The 17,051-nt window shown below is 40.2% G+C and overlaps 1 protein-coding gene across 1 annotated transcript in view; it reads right to left on the reverse strand.

Annotated features, from left to right (window-relative positions):
• KDM5A (lysine demethylase 5A) overlaps nt 1-17,051 on the reverse strand; it is a 101,045-nt gene that overhangs the window by 52,719 nt on the left and 31,275 nt on the right. The window contains 5 exon segments of the mRNA XM_017864630.1: nt 5,561-5,755; nt 8,516-8,635; nt 10,066-10,228; nt 10,815-10,996; nt 15,638-15,796. Coding sequence (XP_017720119.1) covers nt 5,561-5,755; nt 8,516-8,635; nt 10,066-10,228; nt 10,815-10,996; nt 15,638-15,796 — 819 coding nt within the window.

Below are 17,051 nucleotides of genomic sequence, written 5' to 3' on the forward strand. Positions count from 1 at the left end.
AAAAAAAAAAAAAAGGGAAAAATATTTTTTTGGATGAACTTCACAGATGAACAATGAACACCAGCATATTCAAGAATCAGAAGTTCTGCAGTAAAGATATCATTTATCTTTCTTTTTGGCCTATGTATGTTTTTATTAATTTTTACCATTAATTTTCCTATACCTTTTAAGTAATTTTAAAATCCTGAAAACTGGAAAAGTATATATTTCACATTATTTTAGGTCCGCCTATTTTTTGTACCCCAACTAGAATTCATTGTTCTTTTACTTTCCAGTCTTAAATGAAGCTAACATCAATATTTTAAATATATCCATTTACCTTTTCTTAGCCTGCCATTTTCAAAACGTTGTTAGCCACAGAACTTTTCCTTATAATACCTTCTAAAATATTACAAAGCTTATATTCCTGAGAATATACTTTAGAAAACCATAAATAAAGCCGGGCGCGGTGGCTCAAGCCTGTAATCCCAGCACTTTGGGAGGCTGAGACGGGCGGATCACAAGGTCAGGAGATCGAGACCATCCTGGCTAATACGGTAAAACCCTGTCTCTACTAAAAAAATACAAAAAACTAGCCGGGAGAGGTGGCGGACGCCTGTAGTCCCAGCTACTCGGGAGGCTGAGGCAGAAGAATGGCGTAAACCCGGGAGGCGGAGCTTGCAGTGAGCTGAGATCCAGCCACTGCACTCCAGCCTGGGCAACAGAGCGAGACTCCGTCTCAAAAAAAAAAAAAGAAAAGAAAAAAGAAAACCATAAATAAGGAGACAATGGAGAGAAGAAAAAAGCCAGAAATACAAATTAAAAGCTACTTGAGGCCAAGCGCAGTGGCTCATGCCTGTAATCCCAGCACTTTGGGGGGCCAAGGTGGGCAAATCACTTGAGGCCAGGCGTTCCAGACCAGCCTGGCCAACATGGTGAAACCCCATTTTCTACTAAAAATACAGAAAATTAGCGAGGTGTGGTAGTGCGCACCTCTGGTCCCAGCTACTGGGGAGGTTGAGGCAGGAGAATCACTTGAACCCGGGAGACAGAGGCTGCAGTGAGCCAAGGCTGCACCACTGCACTCTACTCTTGGTGACAGAGCGAGACTCCATCTCAAAAAAACAAAAACCAAAAAAGGCTATCTGAAATAAGCCAGGTGAGAAAATTAGGGAATGGAACAGGATGGTGTAGCAGTAAGGAAAAAAAGGGGGCAAGAGAGAATGATGAGAAACAGTGCTAAAGAAAAACTTAAAACTAGGTAACAGGCCAGGTGCAGTAGCTCACACCTATAATCCCACCACTTTGGGAGGCTGAGGTGGGTAGATCACCTGAGGTCAGGAGTTCGAGACCAGCTCGGCCAACATGGTGAAACCTTGTCTGTACTAAAAATAAAAAAATTAGCCAGGTGTGGTGGCACACGCTTGTAACCCTAACTACTCAGGAGGTTGACACAGAATTGCTTGAACCTGAGAGGTGGAGACAGCAAGTGACCCGATATCGCGCCACTGCACTCCAACCTGGGCAACAGAGTGAGACTCTTTCTCAAATAAATAAATAAATAAATAAATAAATAAAACAAAAAACTAGGTAACAGATAACTATGAAGGAAACGAGGCCAGGTGTGGTGACTCACGCCTGTAATCCCAGCATTTTGGGAGGCTGAGGAGGGCAGATAACCTGAGGTCAGGAGTTCAAGACTAACCCAGCCAACATGGTGAAACCCTGTCTCTACTAAAAATACAAAAATTAGCTGGGCAAGGTGGTGAACGCCTGTAATCCCAGCTACTCGGGAGGGTAAGGCAGGAGATTCGCTTGAACCCAGGGGGCGGAGGTTGCAGTAAGCTGAGATCGTGCCACTGTACTCCAGCCTGGGTGGCAGAGTACAATTCCATCTCAAAAAAAAAAAAGGAAACGTATGAGTCAAGATCACACTAAGTTTTTACATGGTGGTCCTGGCGCTTACTAAGATGAGGCAATTAGGAAAGAAAGTAGTTTATGAAGGGTGGACAGGAAGATTTTCTATTTCAGATGCTGAAACTGAGTGATAAAAATCTAAATAGAAATGTGCAATACACATGTTGGAAACACAGATTACAAATGAGTGGCTGGACACAGCCTCTTTCAAAGTGACAATAATTCCTGTGTGTAACGTAACAGGAGGAAACTTTAAGAAGTGAGAACTGAAACCACAAGGTAATAGCTGACAGACTGAAGACCCTTAGATGAGCATTCCAAGATAAACAGCACAAAATAACAACAATAAACAGTCAAAGGCTGAACCCTGCACACATTGTTGAGGATATAAGGAGAAAGAACTAGAAATGATGGGCAAATATAATCAAAGAGACTGAAAAAACAGTAGAGCAAATGTTAGGGAAAGAAACCAAAGCACCAATATATAGTGCAACAAAGAGCTCACGGGGGTGGAAGACACAGAAAGAAACCACTGGATTTTGGCCGGGCGCGGTGGCTCACGCCTGTAATCCCAGCACTTTGGGAGGCCGAGGCGGGAGGATAATGAGGTCAGGAGATGGAGACCATCCTGGCTAACACGGTGAAACCCCGTCTCTACTAAAAATACAAAAAATTAGCCAGGCTTGGCGCCTGTAGCCCCAGCTACTCAGGAGGCTGAGGTAGCAGAATGGTGTGAACCCGGGAGGCGGAGCTTGCAGTGAGCCAACATCGCACCACTGCACTCCAGCCTGGGCGACAGAGTGAGACTCTGTCTCCAAAAAAAAAAAGAAACCACTGGATTTTGCAATAAAGTGTGTCACTGGTGAACTCTGAGACTTTCAAAAGTATGATGGGAACAGAATGACATGATAATGAAAGGATAAAGAGGACATAAGACTGCTGACCACAGGAAAACCACTTAAGATTTTCAGTAAAAGGTAAAATGAAAACTTTTCTTAAAATAGGAAAGACAAGTTCATAATGCAAAGTAAGGGCAGGGATAAGTAACTGGAACAAGGGCACAGGTGCAAGGTATGTTTAAAGAAGGGTCTACAGAGAAATTTGATCAAAGTATCACAAAGAAACATGGTAGAGGATCAGGAGACGGGGCATTCAAATTATCAAAGAGCAAGGAAAATAATGCCCCATTCAGGTTAAATCTGAAATACTGAGGACACATCACGAAATCATATTTCATGAGTCTCCACCAATGTACTTAAAATTTCAAAATTCAAAAGAAAGACTCTAGGCAATGAGAAAAGGAATCCCATTTTAAATAAATATATAATCAAAATAAGACTTTTAAGAATACAAGTATAGGCCAGGCACAGTGGTTCACACCTGTAATCCCAACACTTTGGGAGGCCAAGGTAGGTGGATCACTTGAGGTCAGGAGCTCAGTATCAGCCTGGCCAACATAGTGAAACCCCATCTCTACTAAAAATACAAAACTGGCTAAAGAAGGTGGTGCATGACTGTAATCCCAGCCAGTTGGGAGGCTGAGGCAGGAGAACTGCTGAACCTGGAAGGCTGAGGTTACAGTGAGCCAAGATCATGCCACTGCACTCCAGCCTGAGCAACACAGTGAGACTCCGTCTCAAAAACAACAACAAAAAAAGAATACAAGCTTAAAGTGGGAATATCAAATAATGAAATACCACTATAACCCTATTACAATGTCTAAAGTTGAAAAGACTATACCAAACGTTGGTGAGGACAGAAGGCAACTGAAACTTCTTACACACCGCTGGTGGAAATGCAAAATGGTACAACCACTTTGGAATACAGCTTCACAGTTTTTTAGAAAATATTACACATACAGCTGGGTGCGGTGGCTCACACCTGTAATCCCAGCACTTTGCGAGGCTGAGGCAGGCGGATCACCTGAGGTCAGGAGTTCGAGACCAGCCTGCCAACATGAAGAAACCCCCTTTCTACTAAAAATACAAAAATTAGCTGGGCACGGTGGCGCATGCCTGTAATCCCAGCTACTCGGGAGGCTGAGGCAGGAGAATCACTTTAATCCAGGAGGCGGAGGTTGCGGTGAGCTGAGATTAAGCCATTGCACTCCAGCCTGGGCAATAAGAGCAAAACTCCATCTCAAAAAAAAAAAAAATTACACATACACATACTATATGATCCAAGCATTCCACGCCTAGTATTTACCCAAGATAAATAAAAGCATATGTCCATCAAAAGGCTGTACACAAATGTTCAGAGCAATTTAATTTCTAACAGCCAGAAAATGTTAACAATCCAAATGTTCACCCACAAGTGAAAGGATAAACAAATTGCGGTACACCTATTCAAAGGAAAACCAGTGTGCAATAAAAAGGAATAAAGTATTGGTACATGCAACAATATGGATGAGTCTCAAAGTAATTACGCTGAATGAAAGAAATCAGACACAAAAGGACAACTTGTATGGTTTGATTTGAATAAAATTCTCCAAAAATATAAGCAAAGAAAGAATAGTGGTTTCTGGGGTTTGGGGGCAAGAGGAGAAGGTGATGGTGCAGGATGGCCAGGTGTGGTGGCTCATGCCTGTAATCCCTACACTTCAGGAGGCCAAGGCAGGAGGACTGCTTGAAGCCAGGAGTTTGAGACCAGCCTAGGTAACAAAGCAAGACTCCACCACTACAAAAAATCTAAAAAATTAGACGGACATGGTAACACGCACCTGCAGTCCCAACTACTCCAGAGGCTGAGGTGGGAAGATTGTTTGAGCCCAGGAGTTTGAGGCTGCAGTGAGCTATGATTGTGCCACTGCACTCCAGCCTGGGCAAGAGAGAGAACCCATCTTTCAAAAAGGTGGTACACAGCAAGAAGGAAGAACCATATGAGGGCATGAAAAAACTTGTAGAGGTGATAGATACATTCATTATCTTGATTGTAGCAATGGTTTCATGGGTATATACATAGTCAAAACTTATCAAATTGTACACTTTAAACACATGTAGTTTATTACATCTCAATTATGCTTCAACAAAGCTATTTTAAAAACAGAGACAGAATATCAGGCAGAGAAGGAGGAGGGACATGATACAAAAACAGGAGGAAGCATGGTGTAAACCTAATGAAGCTAGCCAGCTATGCAGGAAATATTAGATAGAACAGGCCAAGATGATGCTAAAGATACACATTTTCTCATATATTAGCCAGTTCAATGTGATGATGGTTAGCTTATTCTAAGTATTTTAAATCCCAACCCTTGGTCATTCCATCCTTCCTATTCATCAAATTACTTAAAGGGGAGGGAAAAAGCTTAATTCAAACTGACAGTCTGTAATTGCCAGAAACACAACTTATTCAACACAAAGCTCAGAAAAAAAATGATTTAAATTTTCTTGTTTAAACAATTAACACTGTATGTAGAAGATTTAAAATGTAAATATATACCTAAGAAATTCTGATAGGACTCGTTTTAAAAACCTAGATGATAAGATTCCTAAAACGTTTTTAATCTGGAGAAACCAATATGTCAAATATAAAAACATACAATCTCCAAATCAGTGATTTTTAAGTTCAACTCCTAGGGAGTCAGAGATGAAACTTCTATCTATAGGTTTATTTAGCACATCCCATAAGCAGTATCAAACACAGAAAACGTGCTCAGCAAACTCACCATCTGCACCACAGACTCTCTTAATCGTGTTTCCTCTTCAGTCATGAGAGTCAGTTCTCTGCAGACCATGGCTGCCAGCCCCACATCTAAGCATTCTGGATCTGCTGCCATCTTGAAAATGAGTTCCTCATGTGAAAAGACACAATGGCGCCTTAGGCGTCGGTAATGATTGACACACTGACGTCCAATGGGCAACTGAAAAGGAGATTTCCAAATTAAATAACTCGCTTATAACATACCCCAGAACACAACCACTACTTACCCTCCAGGTCCTCCCTTTTATTAGAAAGAAGACAGAATACCAAATCCATTTAAATATAAAGAGGCAATATTACATTAACTGTAAATATTAACCCTGTATGACCCAGCTAGAATTTCAAAGGCTTTCCCACAGAAAATTCCCATAATCTGAAATGCTAAATTTCTGGCCTAAACTGCTAATTTTCTATTTATTGTATATCAAGGAGTTCTTTGGTATATAATTGAGGCAGCAAACTCTTTTAGACTAACTTAACATGAGCCTGCCCTTACAAGAAAAAGAAAATACTATAAAAGTAAATAATTAAATAAGTTCAGGCCAAAAGGGTTAAGTGGAAATACTCAGAGGACTCAAAATTCCATAGAACAAAAGAATAGATGTTATTAGAAGAAAAAAAAAGAAAGAAAAAAATAGGAAAGAGGGAAAAGTAATACTTAAGCAATCCACATTGGCTGACATTTAGTTTTTTTGCAAAAACCAAAACAAAGGACGATTTAGATTTTAGCATCCAGAAATTATTTTAAAAACAACCCTGGCAGAAAGATAATTCAAAGTGAAATTATAAAATTATATACTTTATTTCCCTAACAGTGAAATAAATGACTAAATGATCACTTTTCATAAATGAACAGTTACAGCCTTTAAAATAAATCTTGAAAATCTCCGTAATTATCAAGCTACAAGCCAAATTATAACAATAGCTATACCCTACACATAAATATGCACTCCAACTTCAACTTCTTTCCTATGCTCAGGCAGAAGAACTTGGATAAAGGAGTTTTGTTTGTATTTGTAATATAAAAGAGAAAAAATAAGAAATTGACCTTTAAGACCCTTTTAGAATTCATCTACAGTTTGAGAAAGGCAGAAAGGAATCCGAGAAATCAAAGAAAATATGAGGCTATCTCTGAATTATGCAGTGTTTCCATACTCTTCAAAGAAAAAACTTTCCCAAGGAAAAAGTGTGTGTGTGTGTGTATATTTTGAACCTATGATTAGCAATTATTTTGTCTATTAACAACACAACTCTTTCATATCTTAAGGACGTACTCTTTAAAGATTTCTCACCTAGTCTCAATACAAAAACAAGCAGAAGAAAAAATCATACTGTGGGATTTGCAGTTCTTAACTATTATAATATGTGAGGAAGCCACATAAAATAGAAGTGATTACCCATTGTAACTTATAAAAATTAGTCCCATTAATTTATTCCAGAGCTAAAACTGCTACAACTTTTAATTTGTATCACACCCTTCTTCTAAAGAGTGTCAAGGGCTTCCACGCATATCCTCTAACTTGTCTGAGGTTATTAAGTGAATCTATCAGCATCTTTACATACCAGCTAAAAAACTTAGGCCCAGTAAAATGTTCAAAGCTGCCCAAGGTCAAATACCAATAACAGTGACAAGGGGAACAGTAGAAACTATTTCCAGCTCCTAAATCCTGCCATTTTCTACCCTACACCTAGCCAATTACCATGAATCATAAACACTCAATAAATGCTGGGTGAATGTTTAGAAACAGAGCTCGAGCCCAAGGCAAAACCCTAAGCCTAGTCTTGTTCTTGCTAAATTACGCTGTTTCCAAAGCCTAATAAGAAAAAATTTCAAAACTATTGGATCAAGAAAGACTATTCATTGTATCATTTTACTCATTAGCAAAGGAAACAAAAACAATCTCTATATGGTTAATCATGGAATTTAACAAATTAAGGTGCCTGCAGAAAACATAAGATCCATTATTAAAGGGTTGCCCCCAAAATGTTAACAGAAGCAACAAAACAGCACCAATACAAGAAAATAAACTCAGTGTGTACCATAAATATACTGTATAGTCTTCTCCCAAGCAACATAACAGCCACTCAATGCTTTTTGATTATCTACTTCATACAAAAGCAAAACAGCAATTACCTAGCATTATCATTTACATAAAAGTATAGTGCAGAGATCTCAATATTTTACTCTTTTAAAATTAAAAAAAGGAACAGAATAAAACATAAAATGGCAAGACTAGTAAAATCACCTAATTGTCTATCAGAAAAAAAAAAAGGAATTTGTAAAATTTCAAAGCTATGTATTTGAAAATATGGTAGAATATCTGAAATTATCTCTATAAGCCTGATCACCTTAATAAGTCCCAAAAACGCTCAGAGAAAGCAAAAGCTAAAAAAACCATACGTTGGTGCACAAGTAGTTGCGGTTTTAAAACTGCAATTACTTGTGCACCAACTTGTATCTTCAATGGCAAAAGCCACTATTACTTTCGCACCAACCTGTATCTTCCCTTAGAAAAGAAGGATTCAGAAAGAATCGACTGACCATTTGTAAGTTCAGTCTCTCTCTTCTGAGCACTTGACCAGAAGGGAGGGAGTCCAAATAAAGGAAAGCAAAGGAGAGAAGGAAAGGAAGGAAAGAAGGAAATGGGGGAAGGGGAAAGCGAAGGAAAAGAATGGAAATGAAGGAAGCAAGTTAAAACAGAATGAGGAAAATAATAAATGGGTAAGAACTATAAAATCTTCAAAATAAAAAACGTGATGGAAATCTACTTAGCTTTCTAAACTATAATAGCCACTCCAGTCTCCACTAAAATACTGACGAACCCTACCCTGAGCCCAGCTAAGCAAACATGGCAACTAAGCTGCTTTATATTTATAGGGGGTTAGTAGACGTACAACAGCCACTTGCTATAGAACAGACCCAGTCAGCAGTACAGAAGTTCACAGCTTCAGCAAAGTTGTAGCCCTGGTTAAATCCAGAGTGATAGGCACGAGGAAATGTCACAACAAACTCGCCAGCACACTGATTGGTCCTGTACACCTAAATGCAATTGGGAAGAGGGATACAAAAATAAAAAATAAAAACAACAAAAAGAGGAAGACAGATTTTATTAGTCAGATAATTTCAGATGCATTTTCTAAAACTGAAAACAATAAAGTATTAAGTTAAACATATCAGAAAATGATATCAGAAATAGCCAGAATTCTACCTTCTTAAAATAGTCACTGATAATAGATTATAATTCATGACAAGAATTAGCAGTCAAAAGAAATTCTCAAAAAAAAAATTACTCTCAATGAGCTACGAGTTTCTTAAACTGATACAATTTTTACAATTAAAATAATTTGTTTTATTCTTGTATTGTAAATAGTGGCAAAGAATAGAATTTCCTGCTACTTTTGGATAGTTTTTTGGAACTAACTAAACTCACATAGCATATGAGACATCCCCAATGAGATGTCCCCAAAATCAGTTTTCTTGAAATCTCACTTTGTTTTACAATAATACTGTATGTCTCCTGAAAAGTCTCAGATTCTGGTATAAATTTATTACTTAAAAACAAAGTAACTTTATAAATGTTACTCAATCTACTTTCTCTTTAAAGTTATGATGAATATTTGATTATCTATAGTAAACCTGTTAAATTTATACTTTATCAGGCATTAGCTTGAGTTTGAGAAACATCTTCAAACTTAGGTTCAAAAGTGAAAAAGGCATTTGCAGTATATTTTTATTTCATTATCTCATGTATTAAAAGCTAAATCTGAGAAAATAAGGATAAGCATACTTATTAGTTATTAGTTATTAGGATAAGCATCCTTATTAGTTATTAGAGCCACCACTTAAAATACCTCTGCTTTGGTTAAACAGGGATAACAAAGAGTATGAGATTTTTGTTCAAAGTAGGATGTAATATTTACTGAAAAAAGAAGGTTATGTGAATAGGTAGCTATACATAAAGTATGATTCATACTTTAATACTCCCCTTGTTAATCAGATCAAAGTTGTTCCCTGCAGAGTATAAATTCTAATTTGGCTAAAAGATGTTATGACTCATTTCTAGTTATAAAACAAAGCATATGTCGTTATTCTATCTAATCAAAAGCTAAAATAACTTTAAGTTAAAACTACTGGCTGGGTGCAGTGGCTCGCACCTGTAATCCCAACACTTTGGGGGGTCGAGGTGGGAAGGCTGCTTGAGCTCAGGAGTTCGAGAACAGCGTGGGCAACACAGTAAGGTTTCGTCTCTAAAAACATACAACAAATTAGCCGGGGGTGGTGGTGTGCTCTTACAGTCCCAGCCACTCATCAGGCTGAGGCAGGAGAACTGCCTGAGCTGAGCAGGTCGAAGCTGCAATCAGCAATCACTGTGCCACTGCACTCCAGCCTGGGCAACAGAGCAAGACCCTGTTTCAAAAATGAAACAAACAAACAAACATGAAACTGAAGGAAGACAGCAAGAGACTCACAGGCACGCCATGCTCCATCAGCACATTGGGGTTCATGATGGTGACTAACTGATGCAGAAGGTCAGGCTGGGATTCAAATAACTCAGGGGCCAGCTCTCTCATCACCTCCTCCAGTTGTTCTGCAGCATGAGATGGCACACCATACCATGTCTTTGGCTCCCCCCTAGCAAAAGAAATAATTGTTTAGGCAGAACATGGTACCAATGAGGCTAGGGTATCTGATTCCAGTCCACCAAATTATAATTAACTTGTCTTATTCCATGGTCAGATTATATGCCCTGAATTCTAGCAACCATCTCATAAGCCTGTGCTGTTGTTCACAACAGGAGGTAAGTAAATAGTAGTATACATAGGCAGATACAAACTTATCACTACAATTAGAAAAGCAACTCAGTACATGAACTCTGGAAGGCAGATCAGTGAAAACACCTTCACACAGGAAAGACGCTATATGAAAAGTAAGCACTGTCCCAAAGGATGCTGATACATGACCTTGATTCACAGGTCCATGTGAATAACGGACATTCCAACTATCCCCACAATGATCAGAACAAGTCAGTGCTCTCTAGAATACCTCTAAACAGCTTCACTGAGTTCAGTTTTACTACCCAAAGAAAGAGGCCAAGGCTAGAAATTATGGAAATCTTAAACATACTCTGTCTATAAACCTTAAAGATCAAAAACTTGGCATCATTAATTCACTAGACTTTAGCAGAGTCCATGCATGCTGTATTTCAGACTGTACATACCAGTGCAAGTAGTTGATGGAATAACTCCAGTGATCTTCAATGTGCCAGCAAAAAGAAGAGAAACACATTCCCACATAGAGCCATGGCACTTTCATACCAGAGATGTCCACATTAATATGTGCAAGAACAGACTGTTCCAGGACAGGCATGTTATTCAAATTCCAACCAGAAAGTGCATATTCCTATAAGAGAAAAAAAAAACTGTAAACGAAAAATCAGAAATGAAAAGTGCTCAATAGAAATGTCAAGGGAATCTTTCCAGAAAAGTAAAAAATTTTATAGTATTTATACTCTAGTGCATACAGTCTGTGATCTTTGCTATCCACTACATGTAACTCAAATAACTCAATATTTAATCCTACCTTCTGTCTAGGTTCTACTTAGATTCCTTTTATCTCAGATGCCTCTGGTTACTCCAAAGCACATGAGCAATTCTTTATTCTCCTGCCAGTCAGGAAAATGGGTCCCACCTTAATACAACATCACTATTTCTATTTTATACCCAGTAGCGTAATATCCTAAAATCTTATTACTGTATTGATAGAACCGTGCTAGATACTGTAAAGACAAAATGTAATAATACACATAATCCTGAACTTGTGGCAACAACGAAGACTGACACAATGCAGAAAGTCACTGCCATCACTCCTAACCATTATACAAACACATCTAGAAATACTGGACAAATGATAACAATAACCAAAAAAACTTCACAGCTGAACCCAAAAGAAAAGGGAATTCCCAGTTTCTGGAAACAGAGCAGAAGTAAGCCAGAATAAAAAAGGAAGCTGTTGCAAGGGTTTTCACAGGGGCTTCTAAATGGAGACTGGCACTGGAGAATGACTTTCCAACATCCATCTCTGAAGCCATATGAGTCTGTGACTTAAAAAAGTGCTTATCATCTTTACGGAGAGCAGTTCTCAAAATGGGATCCAGAGGATCCACTAAGTGAAACTATGTTCACAGTAATTCTAAGACATCATTTGCCTTTTCCACCTACGTTCTTGCAGGAGTGTAGTGTGAGTTTTCCCGGGGAAAGATGATATGCGCTATCACAATAGTCTGAACGCAGAAGCAGATATGAGAATCTGCTATTAGAAAGCTGATAACTGAATGTGGACGTCAGGAACTCGCAGGGGTCGGGGTAGGGTCATTATTGTGCTTACTGTTTAGAAGTTTCTATAATACAAGTTAAAAATAAAAAACCCTCAAGGTAAGAAGTTAAAGAGCCAGTGACAAAGCTTAAGAGAATTTGTGAACTAGAAGACAGGTTTGAGGAAATTATCTATAATGCAGCACGGAAATATACAAACTTTCAAACTGTAATTAAGAGTCACAGAGAGGCGGGCTGGGTGCAGTGCCTCACACCTGTAATCCCAGCACTTTGGGGCGGTGAGGCAGGTAGATCACCTGAGGTCAGGAGTTTGAGACCAGTCTGGCCAACATAGTGAAACCTTGTCTCTACTAAAAATACAAAAAATTAGCTGGGCATGGTGGCAGGCGCCTATAATCCAGCTACTGGGGAGGCTGAGATGGGAGTATCACTTGAAACCAGGAGGCGGAGATTGCCGAGATCGCCCCATTGTACTCCAGCCTGAGCAACAAGAGCGAAACTTTGTCTCAAAAAAAAAAAAAAAGTCAGAGAGAAGCCAGGCATGGTGGCTCATGCCTGTCATCTCAGCACTTTTGGAGGTCCAGGCAGGCAGATGACTTCAGCCCAGGAATTTGAGACCAGCCTGGTCAACATGGCGAGACCCCATCTCCACAAAAAATACAAAAATTAGTCAGGCGTGGTGGTATTCCCGCTACCAGGGAGGCTGAGGTGGGAGGATCCCCTGAGCCCAGGAGACTGAGGCTGTGAGCCGAGATCACGTCACTGCACTCCAGCCTGAAAGACAGAGCGAGACCCTGTCTCACTAAAAAAAAAAAAAGAAAAAAAAAAGTCACAGACGATAGAATAACAAAGTCCAACACAGGTTCAACTAAGAATTCCAGTAAGAAATGACAAAGAGATCTATCCCTGAAGCTCAACAGGCTAACAAAAAAGGAAATAAAAGAATCTCAACAGGTTATTGCTCAATGTTTTTGGATTGGTCAGTTGGTTGGCTGAAAAATAGTGAATTTCATTGAAGAGACAAGGTCTACAAACAAAAAGAACACCGGGAGGCCGAGGCTGGTGGATCACTTGAGGTCAGGAGTTCGAAACCAGACTGGCCAAGACTGTGAAATCCCATCACTAGTAAAAATACAAAAACCAGCCAGGCATGGTGGTGCACGCCTGTGGCCCCAGCTACTCAGGAGGCTGAGGCAGAAGTGCCTGAACCCAGGAGGTGGAGCTTGCAGTTAGTCAAGATGGCCTCACTGCAATCCAGCCTGGGCAACAGAGCGAGACTCCATCTCAAAAAAAAAAAAAAAAAAGTTACAATACAAGCTAACATACATAAAATTCCAAACACACATAGAAGAGAAAAATACAGCTCTTCAGAGGACAACAAAACAGTGATCATCATGGGTTTGGATTGTGATATGGTTTGGATTTGTGTCCCTACCCAAATCTCATGTTGAACTGGAATACCCAATGTTGGAGGAGGTGTCTAGTGGAAGGTGACCGGATCATGGGGGCAGATTTCCCCCCCTTGCTGTTCTCACAACAGTGAGTTCTCACAAGATCTGGTTGTTTAAAAGTGTGGAGCAACTCCCGCTTCTCTCTCTTCCTCCTGCTCTGGCCATGTAAGACGTGCCTGCTTAGCCTTCACCTTCTGCCATACTTGAAAGTTTCCCAAAGCCTCCTCGGCCATGCTACCTGTACAGCCTGCGGAATCTGTACAGCCTCTTTTCTTGATAAATTACCCAGCCTCAAGTATTTATTTATAGCAGTACGAGAAAGGATAACAAAGATTGTTGGGAAAACTTCACAGCAAGGAAGAAATTGTGTTGAGCTTTGAAGGACAGATAAGATTTGATTGAACAAACATTCTAGGAGGAAGAGCTACAAGAACGTAAAAGGTAAATTACAGAGTATATACTAGTCTAGCTGGTGAAGAGGCAGAATGGAATAGTCATACTCAAAAATACAGGAAATAACACTAGAAAAAAAGATTAGATCTTTAATCTTGAGTTTTGGACTGAGAAGCTTAGATTTATGCTATATTCAAAAGGGAAACATATGTTTTGAAAAATGAAACAATATGATAAACATAGAATCAAATATTTTTTTTTTTTTTTTTTTTTTTTGAGACAGAGTCTCGCTCTGTCGCCCAGGCTGGAGTGCAGTGGCCGGATCTTCAGCTCACTGCAAGCTCCGCCTCCCGGGTTTACGCCATTCTCCTGCCTCAGCCTCCCAAGTAGCTGGGACTACAAGCGCCCGCCACCTCGCCCGGCTAGTTTTTTGTATTTTTTAGTAGAGACGGGGTTTCACCGTGTTAGCCAGGATGGTCTCGATCTCCTGACCTCGTGATCCGCCCGTCTCCGCCTCCCAAAGTGCTGGGATTACAGGCTTGAGCCACCGCGCCCGGCCATGAATCAAATATTTCTAAACTTTCTTTTTTTTATTTTTTGAGACAGAGTCTCACTGTTGCCAAGGCTGGAATGTAGTGGCACAATCTCAGCTCACTGCAACCTCCACCTCCTGGGTTCAACCAGTTTTCCTGCCTCAGCCTCCCGGGGAGTACAGTCACCTGACACCATGCACGACTAATTTTTGTGTTTTCAATAGAGACGGGGTTTCACCATCTTGGCCAGGCTGGTCTTGAATTCCTGACCTCGTGATCCACCCACCTCGGCCTCACAGAGCGCTGGGATTACAGGCATGAGCCACCACGCCTGCCCTGGATTTTACAACAGAAAGAACTAGGCAAAAATATTAAACTGGAGTTAAAATTTTAAACTAATTAAATTAGCTTTCTTCTCCTTTTCTTTAAGAGACAGGATTTTCTTCTGTCACTCCTGGCTTCAGGCGACCTTTCCACCTTGGCCCTCAAAGTTCTGAGATTACAGGCGTGAGTCATTCCACTCAGCCTAAATTAGTTTTAAAACGCAGAGCTGGCCGGGCGCAGCGACTCACGCCTGTAACCCCAGCACTTTGGGAGGCCAAGACAGGTGGATCACCTGAGATCGGGAGTTCAAGACCAGCCTGACCAACATGGAGAAACCCCACTAAAAATACAAAATTACCCAGGTGTGGTGGTGCATGCCTGTAATCCTAGCTACTGGGGAGGCTGAGGCAGAAGAATTGCTTGAAACCAAGAGGCAGAGGTTGCGGTGAGACAAGATGGCGCCACTGCACTCTAGCCAGGGCAACAGGAGCAAAACTCCTCTCAAAAAAAAAAAAAAAAATGCTGAGTTAATGGCCAGGCACGGTGGCTCACGCCTGTAATCCCAACACTCTGGGAGGCCGAGGCGGGCAGATCACCCGACATCAGGAGTTCAAGACCATCCTGGCCAACACGGTGAAACCCTGTCTCTACAAAAATACAAAAATTAGTCGGGCATAATAGCAGGTACCTGTAATACCAGCTACTCGGAAGGCGGAGGCAAGAGAATTGCTTGAACCAAGGAGGTGGAGGTTGCAGTGAGCTAAGCTCGTGTTTCAGCCTGGGCAACAGAGGCAAGATTCCTTCTCAACAACAACAAAAATACAGAGTTAAGTAATTTTTGAAAGTATTCTGAATTCATTGTTTTCAAAACTGAAGATTATTTATACTGCCAAATCCTATATATTTAATATTTTAAGTTAATGTGATCCCTTAAGATAAAGAAATGTAGTTTTCTATGCAAAAGCTAAATCAGCTTGGAGGTAAGCAAAAGTTTGAATAAATCTGCACCTCTTCTTCTGGTAGCATCTTTCTCCGCCCATCCTTCACCGGAAATCCACTTCCAAAGTCTTTTGAGGAGATATCTGCCCCATATTCCACGATAACATCTTCTTCAATGCTGCTTACCAGCCGCCAAAATTCCTTTTCTACTAGTTCTGTGGGAACCATCTACACAGGGAAAAGAAAGATGACAAATTATTAAACCGCTATAACTATAACCCAGTATAACATAATACACAGGGTCAAGTAAACACAAAACCATGATGAGATTAAAAATCTTCTGATTCCCTAGAGAAGTAAAGACCCAGATCCTAGCTTTTTCCATTGAGAACAGGGAAAAGCTGAGACAACTCGGACATTCAGAAAAACATAATGAACTGTGCTGCCCTTTTCTGAAGGAAACTGTTTCCCAAGTAAGAACAAAGATGAACCAGGAAATCAAGGAGGAATAAGGAAATGTAAACAGCAAGACTAAATTTTTAATAGCTTCTATGTTTTGCCTTTTATTTTATGATTTTAACACAAAATTTCATTTTCTTTTTGTTTTTTATTATACTTTAAGTTCTACATTGAGTATTTCTCCTAATGCTAGCCACGACCCCCCAGACAGGCCCCGGTGTGTGATGTTCCCCTCCCTGTGTCCATGTGTTCTCATTGTTCAACTCCCACTTATGAGTGAGAACATGGGGCATTTGGTTTTCTGTTCCTGTGTTAGTTTGTTGAGAATGATGGTTTCCAGATTTATCCATGTCCCTGCAAAGGACATGAACTTATCCTTTTTTATGGCTGCATAGTATTCCATGGTATATATGTGCCACATTTTCTTTATCCAGTCTATCATTGATGGGCATCTGGGTTGAGATTTCAAGTCTTTAAGGCAAGACTAAATTTTAATAACTATAGCAAATTTTTTGGACAGGGACTAAAAAAGCCTAAGATATCCTAGGAAAAGAAGCAAACCCCACAATAAAAATAAAGAAAAGCAGCAACTGCCCAATACTTTATGCTTTTCTGTAAAGGATTACTCATAGAGGGCTAATATAACAATTCGAGCATCAAAATAGACTTTACAGTGGTGCGTGGTGGCTCACACCTGCAATCCCAGCACTTCGGGACGCCGAGGTAGGCAGATCACTTGAGGTCAGGAATCCAGACCAGCCTAGGCGACATGGTGAAATCCCATCTCTATTAAAAATACAAAAACTGGCTGGGCGCAGTGGCTCATGGCTGTAATCCCAGAATTTTGGGAGGCCAAGGCAGGTGGATAACCTGAGGTCAGGAGTTCGAGACCAGCCTGACCAATATGGTGAACCCCATCTCTTCTAAAAACACAAAAATCAGCTGGCAGTGGTTGAGTGCACCTGTAGTCCCAGCTACTTAGGAGGCTGAGACAGGAGAACTGCTTGAACCTGGGCAGTGCAGG

Source organism: Rhinopithecus bieti, unplaced genomic scaffold, assembly GCF_001698545.2.
Source record: "Rhinopithecus bieti isolate Rb0 unplaced genomic scaffold, ASM169854v2 scaffold_74548, whole genome shotgun sequence".
Taxonomy (NCBI): domain Eukaryota; kingdom Metazoa; phylum Chordata; class Mammalia; order Primates; family Cercopithecidae; genus Rhinopithecus; species Rhinopithecus bieti.